Source organism: Bos indicus, chromosome 10 (genome assembly GCF_029378745.1).
Source record: "Bos indicus isolate NIAB-ARS_2022 breed Sahiwal x Tharparkar chromosome 10, NIAB-ARS_B.indTharparkar_mat_pri_1.0, whole genome shotgun sequence".
In the NCBI taxonomy this organism is placed as follows: domain Eukaryota; kingdom Metazoa; phylum Chordata; class Mammalia; order Artiodactyla; family Bovidae; genus Bos; species Bos indicus.
The window spans coordinates 18,074,359-18,097,220 of NC_091769.1; the positions used below are offsets into that span (position 1 = coordinate 18,074,359).

Sequence of the window (22,862 nt, forward strand, 5' to 3'; positions counted from 1 at the left end):
TATGAATTTTTTTCACACACATTAGAAATATTTCATATTTAAAATAAATAAAAAATATACATGGTACATAGGTACACATTAAGTGGTATGTGTAAAAGAGGAGACATTCAGAACCTGAGAGAAACACCGTTGCTTCCTCCATGGACGAGTCACATAAAAAATGCTCAGGAAATGTAAGTTGCGTCATCAACACATTATTGCTCCATTATTAAACTCAGCAGCAGATATAGAGAATAGTCCTTCTGTTTGCTTCAACCTGCTGGGGGTCAGCCTCTGGGCAGAGAGCACTGTTTGAGAGGCCCCGGGGAGAGGGGTTAGGAGCTTGCGTTTGCTCAGCGCCTGCCTGGCCAGGTACTGTGCCCCACAGGTCATCTCCTTTGGTCTCCCTTTTAAGCCCCTGAGTCCCCCAGGGCTGCTCAGGTGCAGATCACAACACACACCAGCAACAGGTTTGATTCTCAAGAGGGCTCGTCTCAGTTAAGCTGGAGAAATGAATGCATTTACTGTTCTTTCGTGCAAATCCAGGCTCTACCTCCCTGCCCCCATTTGGCTGTCTGCCTCTGCAGTGACCCTCATGTGTGAAGGTTGCAGGCTCCGTGTCTCTCTTCTTGGGGACAGTTCAGCTGTCATGGTAACCACCATTTACAGAGAGTCCACAAGGGCTAGGCCCTTTACCTTCATTATTTTGTTTAACCCTCACGGCAACCACTGATGAGGTAGGTACCATTATTCCATTTTGCCACTGGAGATAGGAAATGTGGCCTGACTGACCCAGGATCACAAGGTAGTTAAGTGGCGACCTGGATGGTTTGATGGAGTACCCAGGAGCTCTCTATTGCCCCGGTTACCACCCCTGTCTCAGTTGATCTCTTATTTTCCTCATCTTCAGGGATGCCCTGCCCAGCGTGAAACAGGGTGGGGCCACCATCTTTCTCTGAGCAATCGAATGTTAACTTAGTCTTGACTGAAATTGTCTCTTTGGTAAACCTCCACCAGCTCAGCTTTTGCCTTTGTGTGAATCCAAAGCAGATGCCTCTTCCTCTGATTAGGTCCATCCCCCCACTGGGAAGACACTGCATTTCAACACCCAGGTGTCCTGGTGGAGTGAATAACTGCTCAACTACAGGTGGCAGCCGTGCAGGCAGTGGGTGCTATTGCTTTCTATTGGTCTGAAGTTGGTTTCCTTGAAGACTGCCCCCCGCCCTCGCCGGCCATGCCCTTATTCCACCCCTCGGGGCCCATATTGCACAAGCACCTGAAGCTCAGTCCTGGAAACCCAGTATCATTCAGATGTGCAGCAGCACCATCAACACTGTGGTGACTTGTCCTCAGGGATGCTTGACTGGCCTCCAAACACCATCCTTTAGACAAGGAGAAGCACCTGATGGCAAGATCTATTAATAAATCAGAGTCCAGGTCTCTCCTGAGATCCTTGCCCCAGAAGGACTGGGTCTGTTCTGAAGGCTGTTTTATATTTGGGGTGTGTGGAGGTGGGGGGGAACAGTGCTCACTGTCTTCACTGTCTGGGATGCCAGCAGTTGGGTGGGGTCACTGAGAAGAAGGTTTTCTCAGGGCTTGGCTTCCTGGCACAAAGAAAGGCCTTTTTTTTTCCTGCAGACTATTTTCCCTCTATCAACATACATTACCCATGATCATAAACAAAACCAGTACTATATTCAAATTCTGGCTTTGCCTGCTTACTAGCTGTGTGATCTTGGGCAAGTTGCTTAGCCTTTCTTTTTTTTTTATTTTTATTTTATTTTTAAACTTTACAATATTGTATTAGTTTTGCCAAATATCAAAATGAATCCGCCACAGGGATACCCGTGCTCCCCATCCTGAACCCTCCTCTCTCCTCCCTCCCCATACCCTCCCTCTGGGTCGTCCCAGTGCACCAGCCCCAAGCATCCAGTATCGTGCATCGAACCTGGACTGGCGACTCGTTTCATACATATTATACATGTTTCAATGCCTAAACTCAGTTGCTCCCAAACCACCATTCTACTTCCTTTGCTAGATTTCAAGCATCTTGGTTCCTGCTAGTGCCCCTGAATCCATTGGTGAAAAGACCTCGTTCCTTTACTCTTATTAAAACAAATTCGTCATTTCCTCTCTCTCCCTCTGCCCCCTGCCCCCCACTCCCTCACATATAAGCCTTTGAGATCCTTCTTCCCTGAGGGCTCAGAGCAAACCTGTCCGCTGATTCTTCCGTTGGTCTTTAAATCCAGACCTTAAATACTTTCCGGGGAGCAAGCAGATCTGATTAAACCAGCTAATGTGTGTGACAGTGTGTACCACCCAGTAGACAATCAGGAAAGCTTTTGTTTTCATCATCTTAATTTTTATTTCCCTAAGTGGTCAGAGTTTTGCCTCTTATCTGCTGTAGACAGCAGAGAATTTATTGCCTGGAACAGCTCTGGCAGGACTTTCAGTCTTCTGAACTAAGAAGACATATGCTCTCAACCTAAACCATTTGCTCACAGCCTCTTTGAACTCAGCACATGCTATCCTTTCTCCATTTGGCAGGTGATCACAATGGAACAGGGTGAGCTTCAGGAACACAGGGCTCTCTTTCCAGCTTTAAGCTGCAGACTCCTTTCCTTCCAGCTTGCCTCGGATCACGCAGCCCCTTGGTGAAGGCATGTTTCTGCTTTTCAACTGCTGCTCCCTTCCATTCTTCCTCCCCTCGCATTTGAATGTCAAGGTCTCTCTAGGTGGCCAGTGGCTACTGATGTTTAATTTCACATCAACTCCCTTTGTTTCCCACCCAGAAGTGTGGGGCTGCCTTGACTTCTTGCTTATTGGAACTCAGAGCTTTTATATCTCTACTAATTGATCCACAGAGGTAACCTTTGTTGACGCGTTGGTAAGAAATGGTGAGCAATTAAGCTCTGGTCTCTAACAAGTGTTATTTCAACAAATATTCACAGAGTGCCTCTGGGTCAGACCCGCTGCTAATCTCAGGGATTACACACACAGGAATAAGAAACTGACAAGTCTTGCCCTCAAAGACTGGAAGACTTGGGGGGAAGCCAGGCCTTTTACTCAACAACATTACCAAGATGCAGTGTTAATGCCGTGGCAGAGGAGTGTGCAAACGACATAGAAAGCGCTTACTGTGTCGGGGCCGCCTAGGGGAAGCATGCGGGTGCTGATGTTTATTTTGGGCTAGAAGGCTGCTCCAGTTCAGAAGTTTGTAGGTAGGGTAGAATTGCAGGCAGGCTCTTGGAGGCACAAGAGCTCAGTGTGTTTGGAAAATGATGAGTGATTTTTTGTGCCTGGAAAGTATAGGGCTGGTGGCAGGAGAGGATGAAGACTGGAATTGAATCTGAGAAGAGAGACTGAGACCCGTTGATGAAGGACTTAATGTGGCATCAAAGTGAATGTGCCTTAAAACCGTCTATGTTTGAACTTTATTTTCTAGGCAGAACGAAGTCATCAGCATTTTTTCTTTTTAATAGAGGGTAATGGTCAAAGGGTGTGTTTATGAAAACGAATCTGGTGGAGAGAGAAGTCAAAAGTACATGCGGGTCCTGACTTTGACGGCTTCCTCATGGACCGGGATGCGTGGACAACCGGGGAATATGCTCTGGGGTGCATTTTTTGTCATCACTGTAGCTACTGTATTGGATGTCCAGAGTCAATGCAATTCATTACCTAGGCTCTGTTGCCCAAGCACATCCAGATTCCAAAGACGCTTGGCACAGGGCTTCTGACGGCCTTGTTGATCTAAAATCTTCTGGGAGTATATGACTTTTCAGTTACTGACAGTGACATTTCAGAAGAATATTTTCTCCCCTAACTGTTTATGTTCCTTTTGTCTTTGGGGATTACAATTTATAAATGGGTATTTTGTGTCCAACTGAAATGCCTCCATATTCAAGTATTAAGTTTGCTGACTTGTATTCTCTTTGTGACGTTGTGTATACAGCAGACAAAACCTTTAGGGAGAGTTCTGCCTAGGAATTTGGCATTTGCTTTCTTAGGATCTTCCCCACATCCATAAAGGGCTACATTTTTTTAAATTCAGTGGAAAACAATTTAGTATTATTCTTTTTGATATCACTTTCCTATATTGAAAACTTGTACAGAAGACAAAAAAATTTTTTTATGATAGTACAAAAGGGTAAGAAATGAGACATCTGCTTCAACTCCACCCTGAATCTGCTTCTCAGAGGAAATCCTTGCCTAAAATTTCATTTGTTATCAGTTCAGAAATGTATCCAGCATACATATGATATTTTGTATACATGTTTTCCTCCTTTCTTTTTAAACACAAACAGGGAGCGTGAATGTTTCAGTGCCTCTGTGTCTTGTCCTTTTTCATTTCAGGGAACTTTGGGGACCATTCTGTATCAGTACATATGCATCTGCCTCATTCTTTTAAACAGCTTCACTGAACTCCACCAGCATGTCCTCTGACGTTTACCTTCATTTACCTAGCTCGTTATTCTCCTGTTAAAAGATGCTTACGTTGAGTGTCAAATTTACAATAGCAAATCAGAGTTGCAAAATGCAATTTATTTTTCTACAACTAGGTTTGGTTCATGAGTCTTGGTTTCTGCTGCTGCAGGAAAACTGCCAACTCCAGGAAGCTCAGATGATCATATGCAGCATGGCCAAAAAACACAAAGCAAAACAAACAAAAAACAAACAAACCAACAGCAACCAACATGACCGGTTTTGTGATTTATACTTAGTTCACGCAGGATTTCTGTCCGCCCTCGAATTGTACGCTTTTCCCTGAGGGAGGCCTGGATCTCCAGATGAGAGGCTTCTGTGCAGTGTGTTCTGTTTTGTGCTTGCTGCTTTGCTTCCATGAACTGCCTCCCACCCTTTGCTGTAACTGTTCCTGAGGTCTCCACCTGTACTCTAGTCAGAGGTCATGTGCTCTGTGTTCTTGTTAGAACCACAAAGACTCCTTAGGGATGACCCATTAGTGCTCAGGTGGGCCCCTCCGTCCCAAGTCCTCTCATGTTGGACATGGACTTCCCTACAAAGCTTGCAGACCCTTCTATTCTCAGGCTACTTGGAGAAGGCAATGGCACCCCACTCCAGTACTCTTGCCTGGAAAATCCCATGGGCGGAGGAGCCTGGTAGGCTGCAGTCCATGGGGTCGCGAAGAGTCGGACACGACTGAGCGACTTCACTTTCACTATTCACTTTCATGCATTGGAGAAGGAAATGGCAACCCACTCCAGTGTTCTTGCCTGGAGAATCCCAGGGACAGAGGGTCCTGGTAGGAGGCCGTCTGTGGGGTTGCACAGAGTCAGACACGACTGAAGCGACTTAGCAGCAGCAGCAGCAAACAAATCTGAGGTTTCTATTACTCCCCACCCCAGGCAGAATATTCTACCCTAACCTCTGATTACTGCCTCTCAGTTGCTCCCTCCTGTGCCTGTTAGCCAAACTCTTAATTCCTATAGGTTTGAGAATATTATTTCAGTCTTAGCATCTTCTTCACATTCTGGAGTGTACACGATACCTCTGCTCTCTATGCTCCCAGCTTTGGATCTTGCCAGACAAGGCCCAGGATTTCAGATTCTAAAGAAACCTCTTCTCTTCTGCTGACCTTTAGTTCTTCTCTTTTCTGGTGCTGTAATGATCAAGGTCATTCTAGAGGCACTGCTCAGGGAGAGAAGGGATTGCTGAGAGGGAGAGATGTACTGGCTAATTCCTTAAAACGTTGCCCTATGAGGGTTGTTTCAGGTGTCCTGCCTGTTCAAGAGGCTGCACTGAGGACCCCTGAGCTCAGACCCCTCGTGCCTCTATACGTAGATATATATGTGTGCAGCCCAGTATCTTTTAAGATGTCTATTAAAACTTCTTTATAAACGCATTTGGGGATTAATTAGGAGTTTTGGATTAGCAGATACACACTGCTGCTGCTGCTACTGCTGAGTCACTTCAGTCGTGTCTGACTCTGTGCGACCCCATAGACGGCAGCCCACCAGGCTCCCCCATCCCTGGGATTCTCCAGGCAAGAACACTGGAGTGGGTTGCCATTTCCTCCTCCAATGCGTGAAAGTGAAGTTGCTCAGTCGCCTCCGACTCTAAGCAGCCCCATGGATTACAGCCCACCAGGCTCCTCTGTCCATGGGATTTTCCAGGCAAGAGTACTGGAGTGGGTTGCCATTGCCTTCTCCAAAGATACACACTACTATATATAAAATAGATAATTAACAAGGACCTACTGTATAGCACAGGGAACTATAGTCAATATCTTATAATAAACCTATAATGGAAAAGAATATGAAAAAGAAAAGAAATATATATGTATATACACGTGTGTGTGTGTGCTCAGTCGTGTCCCACTCTTTGGAACCCCATGGTCTGTAATCCGCCAGTCTCCTTTGTCCATGGAATTTTCCAGGCAAGAATGCTGGAGGGGGTCACCATTTCCTTCTCCAAGGGATCTTCCTGACCCAGGGATCAAACCCATGTCTCCTGCATTGGCAGGCAAATTGTTTACCATCGGAGCCAGCAGGGAAGGCCAATGTATGTATGTATGAATATATGTCTATTACTTTGCTGTACACCAGAAACTGACACAACGTGGTAAATCAACTGTCCTTCAATTAAAAAAAAATTTTAACTGGTGGATTTTGGGAAAAGCATTTCACTTGATAATAGTTGTGACTCACACCTTCCTTTCCTCTCTCCACGCTTAGCATGCTGAGTGGAAGAAGAATGTGCGCAATTTGGAGGCTAGTGTAGAGGCAATCCTCAGATGCAGCTTCTCCGCATCTGTAACTAGGAGACTCTGATTTTAGCTTCTCATATCCTCAGACCTGTCTTTGGTGCTAAGACTGGCCAGGTAAATTTGCACCCAAACATTAGCTTGGGAAGAACTTAGTTTTGATATGTAAAAACAGTGCAATGTGCAAATGTGGCATAATGGATCCCTTTAAATCATATGCAGATTATTCATTAGATACATTAAGATTTAAAAAGATCTTAGATTTTCTCAACAGCATCTAGTACAGGAACTTCCACCCACCCTTGGTTCTGTGAACATCTCCAGTAATATCCTGTCTCCCAAGCCTCCTTCCCATCTTTGCTATGGAAGGATTGACTTCTGTTTACCTAACAACTCAGGTAGCTTGCTTCAAGGAATGCGCCTCTTTAAATGCTGTAAAACCTGGAACCTCTGAGCTGAAGGCATACAAGGAGACTTTTCAGTTGAGCAGGGACAGCAACCTCACTGCCCAGCTGGCAGACTCAGGCTCCTGGGGACCCTCACAGGCTGGTCCCAAGGGCTGCTGCTCTGTTGGATGCCGGGGCCAATGTGTGGTTCATGTTAGCACAGCTGAGAGAGGCCAGGCCTCTTGCAGAGACCTGACTGAGCCCGAAGCTCGAAGGGAAATAAACATGAAGAGTGTAAGACCTACAACCAGCCTGGCTTCCAGAAGGCAGGGTTCTCTCTCTGCCCGTTCTACTCCATACTGGGAACTGAGACAATAGATGGAATGCCATCCTGTATCTGCAAGCAGCTGACAGACAACCTCTCCTGGGTGGCTCTCAGGCTCTGACAGGCTTGCATGGAGCACCATGACCTTTTAGTTCTTCCCTCCTTTTGAGAATAAAGCTGAGTCCCAGCCTCTGTTGGATCCTCTGTTTCATTCTAAGGACCTGTTTCTTCTCCAGGTGTTTGATACCAGGAATGGTCTCGCTTAATAGATGAGACTTTTATTCCTACACAGAGGGATATTTCATGTACTGGCAATTAAACATGGATAGTAATGGGAAGGTGGGGGCTTCCCTGGTGGCTCAGATGGTAAAGAATCTGCCTGCAATGCAGATTCAACCCCTGGGTTTGAATCCCTGCATTTAATCCCTGGGTCAGGAAGTTCCCCTGGAGGAGGGCATGGAAATCCACTCCAGTATTCTTGCCTGGAGAATTCCATGGACAGAGGAGCCTGGCAGGCTACAGTCCATGAGGTTGCAAAGAGTCGGACACGACTGAGCAACTAACACTTTCACACTTTCTTTCAATGAGAAGAGGAGATTGTTCTTGCTTTGGCAGTCATGGTTGGAGCCATTCATTCATTTGTTATTTCAGTTTTTCAAGAGTTATTGAATACTTACTCTATGCCGACCATTGTACCAGGATCTAGAGATATAAGACACATAAGACATATCCCCTCCTCTGAAGGAGCCTACAGTCTGTTAAACTAAGGCAGTCTAAAGAAATTGGTGTAATAAAAGATTGTTATGCTGTGACAGTTACCTGGGGTCTGGTGGAAGGACAAAAGAGATGAACATTGATTCTAGGGAGTGGAGGGTTGGGGTGGGGTTTGGACCCAGAAGAGCTTCATGGAGGAATTAATGCTCAGCTAAGTCCTGGAGAGTGACTAGCTGGTTGTTGCAGAAAATAGTGGTGGGGAAGGCAGCCTAGAGGAGAAAGCAGCGTAGCCAGAGCATGGAGAAATGAATTGGGTTGTTCTGTTGGGAAACTCCAAGGTGTGTGGTGTGGCAGGTCTCTTTAGTACCAGGCTGTGACAGGAGATGTGATAGCAGCTTTGCTGTGCAGGCTAGGTGGCTGAGCTGAAGAGTTTGAACTTAACAATCACAGGGTTGAGGAGAATAGAAGACCAAGCTGACATCAGGGCTGTAACAATTACATGGGGCTCAATGGAAGTACAAAAGAGAAGGACACGGATTCTATGGAGTGGAGGCTTGGGTCGGGTTTGGACCTGGGGATGGTGCGGTACTTGGGGGTGAAACAGACCAGTTTGGCCCACAGACCAGCATCAGCATCCCTTGGGAACTTGTAGGAAAGGCAGATTCTCAGACCCCACCCAAATCTCCTGAATCATACTCTTTGCAGGCAGGATTGAGTGGTCCGATTAGGTAAAATTTCCAAGTGATTCTGATGCTTGCTCAAGTGGGAAAATGACTGAGAAGGAGAGTATAGGAAGAGCTAGAAAGAGAACGCTTTGTTTTGTGGGGTGAAGATGATGAATTTGGGCTTGAATGCGTGGAGTTTGAGATGTCTGCGGGAATGTCCAGAGCAATTAAGGTATAGTCCAGGGACCCACAGCATCCATGTCAGCTGGGACGTGGTTACAAGTGCAGAATCAGACCCCCACCGGCCGACCTCCTAAATCAGAAGTGCATTTTGACAAGATCCCCAGCTATTCTGCAGGTACCTCCCAGGTGAGAAGCAGTGCTGGTCTAGAGGTTGCTTAGGTCGATGGAACTTATGCTCAAAAGAGGGGTCTGGGCAGGCAGTAGACATGTGGGTGTTGTCAGTTGCAGATGGTAGTCATAAATGACACACTTCAGGGTTCGTGTGTTGAGCTGGGAAGAGGGAGCTAGATGTGGCGTCTTTGCTTGAATTATCGCACTGACTGGTCAGGATTAACATCACCAAGCTGGACAGCATCACACTTAATGAGCCCCTGGGTGGCAGCCAGCCGGTTGTAGGGAAAATGTTTTATGTGTTTGTTACTCTTTCCAAAATGCTGTTTGTAGCCATTTTCTCAAGAAACAACAGTTTCCCTAGACACCCGTAGAAGGTCATTGGAAGAACTGAGGCCAGAACCTGGTGGCAGAACCCTTGCTGCCATGTTCTTACCATTGTTGGGGAGGGAGGCTCTGCATCTACTCATGTTGTCAGGCTTGGAAAGTGAACAAGCAGAAAAAAATATCACACATGAAGCTCGTAGATCAACAGAAGTTTGTTAAAGGTTGTTGAAACAAGTGATGGAAAATGAGTGATAAAAACTGCTTTCAGATTCAAAACATGCATTCCTGTTGGTAACCTCAATGTGATCTTTACATCTTCGTAAGTAGATAAGCTGGGAATTATTCATGATCTCATTAAAAACAAATAACAGTTGTATTGAGATAATTAATGTACCATAAAATTCACCACTTAGAGTGTATAATTCAGTGATTTTTAGTATAGTCACAAGGTTGTGCAATAGTCACCACTCTCTGATTGCAGAACATTTCCATCATCCCCCAAAGAAACCCATACCCTTTAGCAGTTGCTGCCTAGTCTCCCCTGCTGCTGCTGCTGCTAAGTCGCTTCAGTCGTATCCGACTCTGTGCGACCCCATAGACGGCAGCCCACCAGGCTCTCCGTCACTGGGATTCTCCAGGCAAGAACACTGAAGTGGGTTGCCATTTCCTTCTCCAGTGCATGAAAGTGAAAAGTGAAAATGAAGTCGCTCAGTCGTGTCTGACTCCTAATGACCCCATGGACTGCAGCCTACCAGGCCCCTCCATCCATGGGATTTTAGTAAGCAATAATCTGCTTTCTGTCTCTATGAATTTGCTTGTTCTGGACATTTTGTATAAATGGAATCATGCGATATGTAGCCTTTTGTGTCTGGCCTTTTTCACTGAGAATATTGTCAAGGTTCATCAGTGTTGTACTCTGTATCAGTACTTCATCTGTTTTATGGCTGAGTAATAATCTGACGTATGGATATACTATGTTTTGTTTATCCATTCATCCGGTGATAGGCATTTGGGTGCTTTCCATGTCTTGGCCATTATGAACAGAGCTGTTATGAACATTCACGTACAAGGTTCAGTACAGGTCTCTGCACAGACATACGTCTCCATTTCCCTGGGGTGTATACCTAGGAGGACTGGGATTGCTGGGTCACATGGAAATACTCCATGCAACTTTTGAGGAACTTCCGGGTAGTTTTCCAAATGACTGCACCATTTTACTTTCCCACCAGGAATGTCTGAGGGTTCCAGTTTCTCTGCATCCTCTCCAACACTTGTTATTGTTTGTTCCTTTTATTATAACCAGCCTAGCGGCTGTAGCTCTTGTTTTCTAGGTAAGAACATAGAGGGTGTGTTTTTGTCCAAGTTTGGAGAGCTAGTAAATGGCCAAGCTTGAACATTTTTTAAAAAAGCAAATATTTATACGAAGCATGCTCTGCGTCAGGCATTGTTTAAATCCTTTGCACTTAAGTTGTTTATGTTTTACAACAACCTGGAAGCAAGGCACTGTTATCATCTTTATTTATTAATGTACGCAGGGCCAGGGCTGGATCTGAGATGCAACATTTAAGGAGACATCACAATGCTGAGAGTGACTCTCTCTTTTTTGTATTAATTTGGAGTATGGTTGCTTTATAATGTTCTGTTAGTTTCTGCTGTACAGTGAAGTCCATCAGCTATAGGTAGAGAAGGCGATGGCACCCCACTCCAGTACTCTTGCCTGGAAAATCCCATGGACCGAGGAGCCTGGTGGGCTGCAGTCCATGGGGTCTCGAAGAGTCGGACACGACTGAGCGACTTCACTTTCACTTTTCACTTTCATGCATTGGAGAAGGAAATGACAACCCACTCCAGTGTTCTTGTCTGGAGAATCCCAGTGACGGAGAGCCTGGTGGGCTGCCGTCTATGGGGTCGCACAGAGTCGGACACGGCTGAAGCGACTTAGCAGCAGCAGCAGCAACATACATATATGCCCTCAGAGCACTGAGTAGATTTCCCTGTGCTATACAGTAGGTTCCCATTAGTTGTCTATTTTATATATAGTAGTGGATACATGCCAACCTCAGTCTCCCAATTCATGCCCCCTCCTTCCCCCTTGGTATCTATCCATTTGTTCTCTATGTCTGTGTCTCTATTTCTACCTTGCAAACAGGTTTATCTGTACCATTTTTCTAGATTCCACATATATGCATTAATAAACAATATTTGTTTTTCTCTTTCTAACTTACTTCAGTCTGTATGACATTCTCTAGGTTCATCCGCATCTCTGCAAATGACCCAGTGAGCATCTCTAAAAGGACTAGTGACCGACCCAAATTGCATAATTAGCAGGTGGCAGAGCTGGGGTTCAAACCCAGGAAACTTGGCTTCAAAATCCAAGTCTAACCACTCTGCAATACTAACATCAATGTCCTTGACTTTCAAGTCAGGCTTTTTCTGTTACTTTCTCAAGACCCAACTTTCCAAAGTTAGCTAGGACTTTGACAAATGGAAAAATCCCAGAGCTGGGTGATGGGGAGATTAAGCAAAACTGATCACCCTAACAGCTCCCAGGCACCTACCACATGCACCCCTGGAAGGGTTAACCAGCTACACAGATCCCCTCGGCCACATCTGTGCTTATTATCCCAACTCTGCATAAATCTACCCTTGCAAGTGGCCAGATGGACTCTGTCCTGTGGGGAAGAGGCCATTCTGAACCATCAGGATTATTAGCTCTGACCGGCTGTAAGGAAAACACACTTTGTCCTGGCCAAGTGGGGATGAATCTGCTGCTTGTCCAAGTGTTCTGAGTCAAGAATTCAGAAATCATATCTCTCACAAGCACTCTCTAATTGGCTGCTCATCCTCTGTAGTCTGTTTATCAGAGTTAACTGGTCGTTTGTTTCTGAATCATCCTCTTTCCAATGGTGTTGCTGTTTGGGTGGGTTTTGAATGGTTCTAGGCAGAGCCTCCCATGAGGCACTGTGCATATAAAAATATACATTTGCACATGTATATGTTACCCCCTCTGGGGTGATGGGCAGCCTTTGAAAAGATGCTTACACAAGTCACTGGCCAACTGTAGATTCTCCCTCTGCCTCCTGGACTTCCCAAGAGCAAGGTCAAGTCAGTCTGGGTTCAGCTCCTCTCACTGATGGAGCTGCAGCACTGCATCCTGGCTCAAACCAGCCGAATTTTCGTCTGTGTCACAGGCTAAGAGGTTTTTGAAACAATTTTATAGCTATCTTTCTCCATTAAACCTGACAAATGTTGTTGAATTCTCACTCTTTTGCTTGGAATTTCAGTTCTATTCTGTGACTTTGTCAAAATAGTGGGTCTATGGACCCCAGGATCACCATTATCACCTGGGAACTTGTTAGACATGAAGAATCCTGCCCCTTCCCCAACCTACTGAGTCAGAATATGCCTCCCAACAAGACTTTTGTGCACATTCAAATTTGAGAAGCATCACTCCACGTATGTTTATTTCTCTATTACCTTCCATTGGGGTTTCCACTCATACTTACTTTGAAGCTAGAATTTTTATTAGGCTTTCAGATCTTAAAAAAAAAAAAAAAGACACACACACACACAGAAATTCTTTCCTTCACTTTTGCATGATGTCATTCATTTTACCTGGCCTGCTACAAGAAGAAAAAAGCAAATTACATCCAACATATATATATATATGTATACACACACACACACACACATATGACTAACTTCTTAATTGCGTCTCCTAAAGCAGCATTCTGAAACCCCCATCATTAATAGAGTCCTAAGTGTTGCCAAGATTAATTGAGAAATGCCTAAAGGCAAAATAAACACCAGCACAGTTTAATTCGAAACCATATCAGCTAAGAATGAAGGTGCAATTTGTGATAAAGATGTTAATAATTAGTTGTGGTCTGTTAAATTTTATATTCAGTGGTTCTGTAGAGTGAAGAAAGAATTCTTCAAGAGGGCAGAAATTAATGTTTCACCTTGATTGCTATTTTAATGTGCTTATTTTAACAGGGCCATCCTGTAGGAACCCTTGGGCACATTTCCAGTTTTACATAAATGTAGAATTAATTATGGAAGTATATAATTTTAGACCTGGAACGACCTTCACAGTTATTTAATCCAGTTCAGTCATTTTACAAATAAGTAAGAGTTATGTGACTTACTTAAATCCTTCCACAGAATATTGGAACCTCACTTCCCCACTCTCAGATCAGTGATGATGAAACCTTCTGAGATTACCCAGATAGAAGTTCTTCCTCTTGCCTCAGATCACCAGTGCATTGCTTGTTGTATCGCTTCCACGGCTGTTTCCCTGCCTTGTGTTATGTTCTAGTTATTTTCAGTTGTATGGCTGGGGTCTCGGGTATCCCATCTGATTCACTTTTATATTTCTTCATCGTTCTGAGCTCTGTATTTTGAAAACAGTAGTTGTACAATAAATTTGCATGCAGTGGTGTGCTAGAGCTGATGTTGCCCTGGTTGCTAGAGCTGATTGTGTCTTCACATCAATTGGCCATGGTGGGAGTATTGGCACCATGGAAATGGACAGAAGCTATAAATCAGGGATTTTTTTCTCCCTGGTGGGGGTGTGTGGGGAACCTCTGTTTACATAATTGTCATAAGATCCCACAGGGCAACTGATCTTGGCAAAACCTAAAGATCCATATGAATGTGAAGATGGCCCTTTACCCATTATTCCTTGTGAGTTGACTTAAATGATGGAGTAGCCAGTTGCTCAAACTCCTCAAGTTTCTTCAGGGATTGAGTTTGACCCAGGGAAAGTCAAGGCTCAGGACTGCATTAGTCTTTGGTTGCTTAGTTAAGTTCCTCTTACCTGAATGGGCATGGAAACAGGGTCTGAAATATTAGTACAGTTGAGTGAGAAAAAAACCCCACTAACTATTATTGGGGGGGAAAAGTGAACAGGATGTTACTAGGGCTGAAATGACCATTTTCTCTTTATTTTTCTCAAATACTATATATAAAATAGATAACTATTAATAATAAGAACCGACTGTATAGCACAGGGAACTCTATTCAATACTCTGTAATGGCCTATATGCGAAACGAATCTAAAAGATACATATATATGTATCAGAGAAGGCGATGGCACCCACTCCAGTACTCTTGCCTGAAAAATTCCATGGGCGGAGGAGCCTGGTGGGCTGCAGTCCATGGGGTCACGAAGAGTCGGACACGACTGAGCGACTTCACTTTCACTTCTCACTTTCACGCATTGGAGAAGGAAATGGCAACCCACTCCAGTGTTCTTGCCTGGAGAATCCCAGGGACGGGGGAGCCTGGTGGGCCACCGTCTATGGGGTCACACAGAGTCGGATACGACTGAAGCGACTTAGCAGCAGCAGCATGTATATGTATAACTGACTCACTTTGCTGTACATCTGAAACTAATACAACATTGTGAATCAATTGTAGTCCAATAAAAATTAAAAAACTGTCAGTGGCTCCCTACAACCTACAAAACACCCAAACTCCCTGACATAAGTCACATACTAGCCACAGCTTACTGTTCTAACCTCATTTTCTACCGATCACATCACCCACTGGTGATTCCCACTTTGATTCTGCGTTCCAGCCTCTGTGGAGCCTCTGTTTCGGCCTAACCCTTCCCCTGGAAAGCCCTCCTGCTGCCTCTCTGTTCCACCACAGGCTCTCTCCAGGCTTCTGTTCCTACCCAGTCCCCTCTCCCATGGACCAGAGGTTCTGGGTAACATGAAAATCCTCTCTTGTGTGTTTCTCTTTAGGAGCAGGACTCGAGGTCCCATCGGCCCTGGCAAGTATGGTTATGGGAAAGCCCCGTACATCTTGCCATTGCAGACAGACTCTGCACACCCACCCCAGAGGCTTCGGCGGCAGAGGCCCTCATCCCGGAATTCCAGGTCTCAGGGGGCATCTGGCTCTAGCCATGGCTACCACCCTTCAGCTCACCAGCCCCACCAGCATGGACCTCTGTACCAGAGTGAGAGTGGCCCGCGTTCTGGACTGCAAGCCTCAGAGGGCTCTGTGTACCAGCTGCCTTTGACCCATGACCAAGGCTTCCCTGCAGCCTCCAGTCTCTTCCACAGCCCAGAAGCAAGCAGCAGCCCTGGGCTGGGGGCCCCCAGGGCAGCTCAGAGCTTCTCCCAGCCCACCAGATCTACAGCCATCTCCTGCATCGGGGCCTATCGGCAGTACAAGCTGTGCAACACGAATGTGAGTACATACGGCCTGAGACGGGCCCTGGAAACAGCTGCTACTCATCTTTCTGCTGGTCGGCAGTACAGATGGTAGAAGACAGCAGGGGCATGGTTTTTTAGACCGTGTGAATGCTCCCTTCCTCTCATTCCTTTTCGTGTGTTCTCCCATATACTTTTCTAAGGTTATTACTTTAGTAACTTATGGATAACTTCTTGAGTCGTTTATTGATGATCACTATTGCTGATCAAGCTACTGCCACATTCTCAGTGGCTTTATATCAACACTATTTTTTCTTTGCTTATTGGCGTGTGAGTCAGGTGCAGTTTAGCTAATTTAGGGCAACCAATGGTAGTGCCGAAGAAGGGGGAGTTTGGGGAGGTTTGACCAGCATGGGGGTCATCCAGTAAGTTTCCTGGCGGCTCCCTGAAAAAGTCTGACACTGAAAAATTGCTGAAGATTCCATAGCTGATGACTCTACAGCAAAGCAAATTATAAATGGAAGCTACACAAGGTGACCAAATATGCTTTAAAAAAAAAAAATCAGTTTGTGTGCTGTGCTCACTCAGTCGTGTCCAACTCTTTCGAGCCCGTGGACTCACCAGGCTCCTCTGTCTATGGAATTTTCCAGGGAAGGACACTACAGTGGCTTGCCATTTTCTCCTCCAGAGGGCCTTCCTGACCCAGGGCTTGAAACTTTGTCTCCTACATCTCCTGCATTGGCAGGAGGATCTTTTTTTTTTTTTTTTTTTTAACCACTGAGCCACCTGGGAAACCAGTATCAGTTTAGAGACTTTATATTGAGTTGGCCAAAAAGTTATTTTGGGTTTTTTCATCTTACAGACAAGCCTGAAAGAACTTTTTGGCCAACTCGATATAAAAGAGAAAGAAATAAGAGAATCTTTAAAGGTTAAATTTCCAAGTTGCTATAGTCTCATTAATTATTTAATCTGCCTTAATAGTCTTACTGGCTAACAGGACAGCTGTTATATATTAGCTTCAATTTCCTCATTAAAAATATATTTCCTGCCACAGAGTCCATAGAAATGACTTAATTTGTGATTTTAATAATTCCTCTGAATGCCTGGATTTCTTCTCAGCATGTTCTTCCACTGACAGACTTCAGGAATTATTGATTTTTTAAAGCAGTAATTTTCCTAAAGCCATTACTAATCAGTCAACCAGTAAGTCTTAATTGAGCATCATTGCTTGTCTTGTAATGAATGAGGCTTCATGGAAGATAGAAGAAAAGTCATATTATCTAATTCATAGAGTTGTTTTGAGAATCAAAAGAGATGATACCAAGAAAGTGCTTTGTAAACAAAACAAAAAAATACTTGGGCTCACCATAAAACATGGTCCCGGTTCTTGAATATCCATTGCAATTCTTTTAAAATGAAATGAATTAATTTCTAATGTAGAATACACTCTCCCATTGACTAGTATGTGTCTTCATTTTGAGGACCGAGTAATCCATAAAGAGAAGGAAAAGAGAAAAGGCATTTAGCATATACCAGCTCCCCAGGTGGTGCTAGTGCTAAAGCAGGAGAAGTAAGAGACCTGGTTCGATCCCTGGGTCGGGAGGATGCCCTGGAGGAGGGCATAGCAACCCACTCCAGGATTCTTGCCTGGAGAATCCCACGAACAGAGGAGCCTGGCGGGCTGCAGTCCATGGGGTCACGAAGAATCGGACGTGACCAAAGCAACTTAGCGCACCTTTAGGACGCTCAAACAGACCTGATATGTACTTAGCATTTCTTTCATTTAACCTCTGTTTTTGAAGCATGCACTTTTTTCCAGGCCTATGCTGCCAACAGCAGGGCTGTATTTGCTTGTGTAGAAGCTGTGGTTTCTTCTGGTGCTGGATAATTCCACTACTGAGGAGATTGAATTGCAGGAATATTTTTTAAAAATTCTTGTGAATTCATGATGTCTGCATCATTTTGCAAATAGGTAAAGCAGTGTCTCACAAATCTTCTTAGACAAAGAAGTAAATGTTGACAAAGGAATGTACAGGTTTAAATCCCTTCTTTCCACTGTAACGCTTTGCACCCTGTCACCCAAAGCCACATCCCACTTATCCTTATTGAGAGATGTCTTTCCTTAGAGGTCACAGTAATACACATCTTCTTTTTAAAATATTGGGGTATAGTGGCTTTACAACCTTGTGTTTCTGCTGTACAACAAAGTGAATCAGCTATATGTATCTGTATATCCCCTCCTTCTGGGACCTCCCTACCACCCTCCCAACCCACCCATCTATGTCACCACAGAGCACCGAGCTGAGCTCCCTGTGCTTTACAGCAGGTTCCCACTAGCTTCGTCTTTTACACATGGTAGTGTCTATATGTCAGTTCTCATCTCCCTATTCATCCCATCCACTTCCCCCTGTGATGTTCACATGTCCCTGCTCAACACCTGCATCTCTATTCCTGCCCTGCAAACAGGTTCATCTGTACCATTTTCTAGATTCCACATATATGCTTTAATATACTTTATTTGTTCTTCTCTTTCTGACTTACTTCACTCTGTGTGACAGACTTTAGACCCGTCCGTGTCTCTACAAATGACCCAGTTTGGTTCTTTTTTTATGGCTGAGTAACATTCCATTGTATATATGCAACACATCTTCTTTATCCGTTCCTCTGTCCCAGTGTTCATTGCAGCACTATTTACAGTCGCAAGGATGTTGAGGCAACCTAAATGCATATCTTCTTTTTTTAAGAAAGACAGCTTCTTGTGACTTGGGCTATGCCCCATGAACACTTTAAGACTCCCTGTGTTAGTGGCTCCTAGAACCATGCCTTGGTCTAATGATTTGTAGGAAGACCCACTGGGCTCAGCATACAGTTGAAGGCACAGTTATGATTTATGACAATGAAAGGCTACTGGGAAAATCAGCCAAAGGCAAGGTGCATGGGGCCAGGTCCAAAGGAAAGCAGGCTCAGTCTTCCAAGAGTCCTGTCCCTGTGGAGTCACACAGGATGTACTTCATTCCCTCAGCAGTGAGTTCTTACACGTGTGAAGTATCATCTACCAGGGAAGCTCATTACAGACTCCACGGCCAAAGTTTATACGGGGGGCTAGTTCAGAGGCACCCTCTGCTTGCTACTTACTAAAGTGCCAGGCTCCCAGAAGAAAAGCAGGGGCTTAGCATAAAATATATTGCTTGTATAATATAGTTGGAGCATAGTGACTCACACTTAACTCTTAGGAAGTGGTGGGATCCCTTCTGAAATCCAAGTCCCCAGACATGAGCCAAAGACTGACATTGCAAGCAGGCTTTTCTGAGAGCAGTCTCAGTCCTGCTGCGCTGTCTTATTTGTGCATTCTCCATGTGGACCATGAATTCCAGCATCTTAGCCTCAATGACCTTATGTAGACATATTTGTATCCTTCTCAATGTCCAAAAGGGGTGATTGCATGAGTCCCCCAATTATGTAAATTTTCCTACTCAAAAATGAAAGAGGTGAAGGGCAGTGGTATGAACAACTCCCTGTGAACAGGGAGTGCAGGCTTTCACTTATGTCCTTTCAAAGATTAAAAAATAATGCATACATTTAGAGTTCTCTCCCAGTTATTATCTGGGAGAAGAAAAAGAAGGGAGAGTAACCCAGAGCCGATTGGAAATATCCACTGATTTCAGAACTTCATCCCTTTAACTAAGTGCCCAGTATATCCCACCCCAGTTGTTTTATTTATTTTTTAATAAAAAAATGTTTTTGGCTGCACCACAGGGCATGTGGGATCTTTGTTCCCCAACCAGGGATTGAACCAGTACATCTTGCAGTGGAAGCACAGAGTCTTAACCACTGCCTCCTCGCCCCAGGGAGGTCCCTCCCACTCCAGTTCTTGATGGAATGCCCCCTTTCTGAGACTTCCTTCACAGTGAAGGGCTCAGTTCTGAGCTGGGAGGTCATGTGTATGGCAGGTGGTCTGAATTAAGGGAAATGTTTTTGCAGGCTTCCAAATCTCGGAACAGTGACTCATCACTGGTCATGATGTCTCCTTCAACACAGCAGAGAAGGTGCTAAATGAGCTACTTGTAAGTCATTACACTCGGTGCTGGAGCACTTAGTGAGGGGAAGAACTCTAGGAGCACAGGGCAGGAGGCCACAGGGCTGGGGAAGGGGATGGCCAAAACAGAGGAGAGAGCATTTGAGATCAAGGAAACAGCATAGTCATGGACAAGAATACAGGGCTGGGTCAGGATCTCAGGTGCTGCAGTGCCTGCCACGTGGTAGGGGCTCTCCTTCTGTGACCTCTTGCCTCCCCTTTTGTTGTTGTTCGGTCGCTCAGCCGTGTCCCTCTCTTTGAGACCCCATGGACTGCAGGACACCAGGCTTCCCTGTCCTTTACTACCTCCCGGAGTTTGTGCAAACTCATGTTTTTGCCCTCTTGCCTCCTCTTATCCACTATAAATAATCACAGTCTTTCTCCTTTCTTTTTTTCCTTAACTTTCTTAATTTTATTCTTCATTTATTTCTTACTTGCTGTGCTGTGCATGGCATCACCATCTTAGTTCCCCAATGAGGGATAAAACCCGTGCCCCTTGCAGTGGAAGTGTGGAGTCAGCCACTAGACGGTCAGGGAAGTCCCAAATAATCACAGTCTTAATGGGCAATGTATTCTTTAACATCTCAGAATACAGAAGTATCACGTGGTCTTGCTGGTCTTTCTTACATGAGATTGACGGGTGAGAAACATTTAAACATGGTAAAAAATCAGAAAGCAATTCTAATCAACTGGCTTAATTGGTTAAGCCTTAAAGGCTTAATGAGCTTGGGAGCAAATCTGAGCTGGATATAAACCCCAGCTCCAAAACTGGGAGTTGAGTTTCCTTGGGCAAGTTACTTAACTCTTTGAGGACCATCTGTAATCTGGGGACAGTAATTGTACCTACTGCACAGAGTTGTGGTGAGGTTCAGATAAGGTCAGGTTCAAGCTTGGCATGTGCTGACACGCTGTTAGCAGAAAAAAAGATTGGACCTGGATAAGTGAATGTGGCTGAAGATAATGGAGTAAGATGTCTACATATCTGCTGCTGCTGCTGCTGCTACTAAGTTGATTCAGTCGTGTCCGACTCTGTGCGACCCCATGGATGGCAGCCCACCAGGCTCCCCTGTCCCTGGAATTCTCCAGGTAAGAACACTGGAGTGGGTTGCCATTTCCTTCTCCAATGCATGAAAGTGAAAAGTGAAAGTGAAGTTGCTCAGTCATGTCCGAGTCTTAGCGACCCCATGGACTGCAGCCTACCAGGCTCCTCCACCCATGGGATTTTCCAGGCAAGAGTACTGGAGTGGGGTGCCATTGCCTTCTCCAGTACATATCTGAAGAGCTCCCATTTCCTAAGTGCTCAGTCATGGAATTGTGGATGAAATGGTCAGACTTGCTCAGAATCCCCTTTTTCCTTTGAGTTACCTGTGGTTGAGAGTCCTTTCCTTTTGAAAGTGAAAGTGTTAGCCTTTCAGTCGTGTGTAACCCTTTGTGACCCCCTTGAACTGTACCCCTCCAGGCTCCTCTGTCCATGGAATTCTCGAGGCAAGAATCCTGGAGTGTGGAGCCATTCCCTTCTCCAGGGTATCTTCCTGACCCAGGAGTGAAACCTGGGTCTCCTGCATTGACCGGCAGATTCTTTACCATCTGAGCCACCAGGGAAGCCTTTCCCTTTGCCCAACCATAAAACAAGCTGAGAGACCAGCATTTCAGCTGTGATGTGGGTTTAATGTAATCACCCTTGGGTCATATTTAAAGTGACAGAAGTCAGCCTACGGGTAGCCTTTATGCCCTCAGATGTGGATATTTAATATTAAGCCATACCATACATGGTAGTGTGTCTTTAAGATTGTTCCGATCATATAAGATGTCCTCAATGAAATAGTACTTCAATATCAGTAATAAATAGAACCTTAATGATCTCTGAAAGTAGACTTTAAAAATAAGGAAGACTTTCTTTATCCTTGCCTACATGTGTATGAGGAAGTGAAGCTGACACACTTCAGTATGAATAAAAAATTTATGGGAGCTTCCCTGGTGGTCCAGTTGTTAAGACTCCATGCTTCCACTGCAGGGAGTGCAAGTTCAATCCCTGGTCAGGGAACTAAGTTCCCATATGCCACATGGTGCAGCCAAATAAAGACATCATAAATAAATAAAGCTAGTTAATTAAGAAAAAAAGCTTAGAGCAGGCATCTTCGTAGATGTCTACTAGTATAACACTCCTAGTCACTCCCTACTGTGGATTTTTGCTTAGAGTCCATGAGCACAACCCTGACATTGATTGGGGGTCAGGGACACTGAAATTAGAGGAAGCTCTGACCCTAAGCAAGTCAAAGTTCAGTGGGAGAGGGAGACTTATAAATATGTAACAACAAGCACTAACAGAGTTTTGCCAAGAGAATGAACTGGTCATAGAAAACACCCTCTTCCAACAACACAAGAGATGACTCTACACATGGACATCACCAGATGGTCAATACAGAAATCAGATTGATTATACTCTTTGCAGTTGAAGATGGAAAAGCTTTATACAGTTAACAAAAACAAGACTGGGAGCTGACTATGGCTCAGATCATGAACTCCTTATTGCCAAATTCAGACTTAAATTGAAGAAAGTAGGGAAAACCACTAGACCATTCAGGTATCACCTAAATCAGATCCCTTACAATTATACAGTGGAAGTGACAAATAGATTCAAGGGATTAGATCTGGTAGACAGTGCCTGAAGAACTGTGGACAGAGGTTTGTAGCCTTGTACAGGAGGTGGTGATCAAAACCATCCCTAAGAAGAAGAAATGCAAAAAGGCAAAGTGGTTGTCTGAGGAGGTCTTACAAATAGCAGAGAAAAGAAGAGAAGCGAAAGACAAAGAAGAAAAGGAAAGATAGATCCCTCTGAATGCAGAGTTCCAAAGAATAGGAAGGAGAGATAAGAAGTCCTTTCTAAATGATCACTGCAAAGAAATAGAGGGAAACAATAGAATGGGAAAGACTAGAGATCTCTTCAAGAAAATTAGAGATACCAAGGGAACATCTCATGCAAAGATGGGCACAGTAAAGGACAAACAGTATGGAACTAACAGAAGCAGAAGATATTAAGAGAAGGTGGCAAGAATACACAGAAGAGCTATACAAAAAGATCTTCATGACCCAGATAACCGTGATGGTGTGATCACTCACCTAGAGCCAGACATCCTGGAATGTGAAGTCAAGTG

General features: G+C 44.7%; 1 protein-coding gene across 2 annotated transcripts in view; it reads left to right on the top strand.

Annotated features, from left to right (window-relative positions):
* Positions 1 to 22,862, top strand: part of THSD4 (thrombospondin type 1 domain containing 4) — a 672,444-nt gene that overhangs the window by 116,867 nt on the left and 532,715 nt on the right. For both annotated transcript variants that reach the window (XM_019968205.2, XM_019968206.2), the window contains exon 5: positions 15,222 to 15,669. In XM_019968205.2, the coding sequence (XP_019823764.2) occupies positions 15,222 to 15,669 (448 nt within the window). The remainder of the gene's footprint in view (positions 1 to 15,221; positions 15,670 to 22,862) is intronic.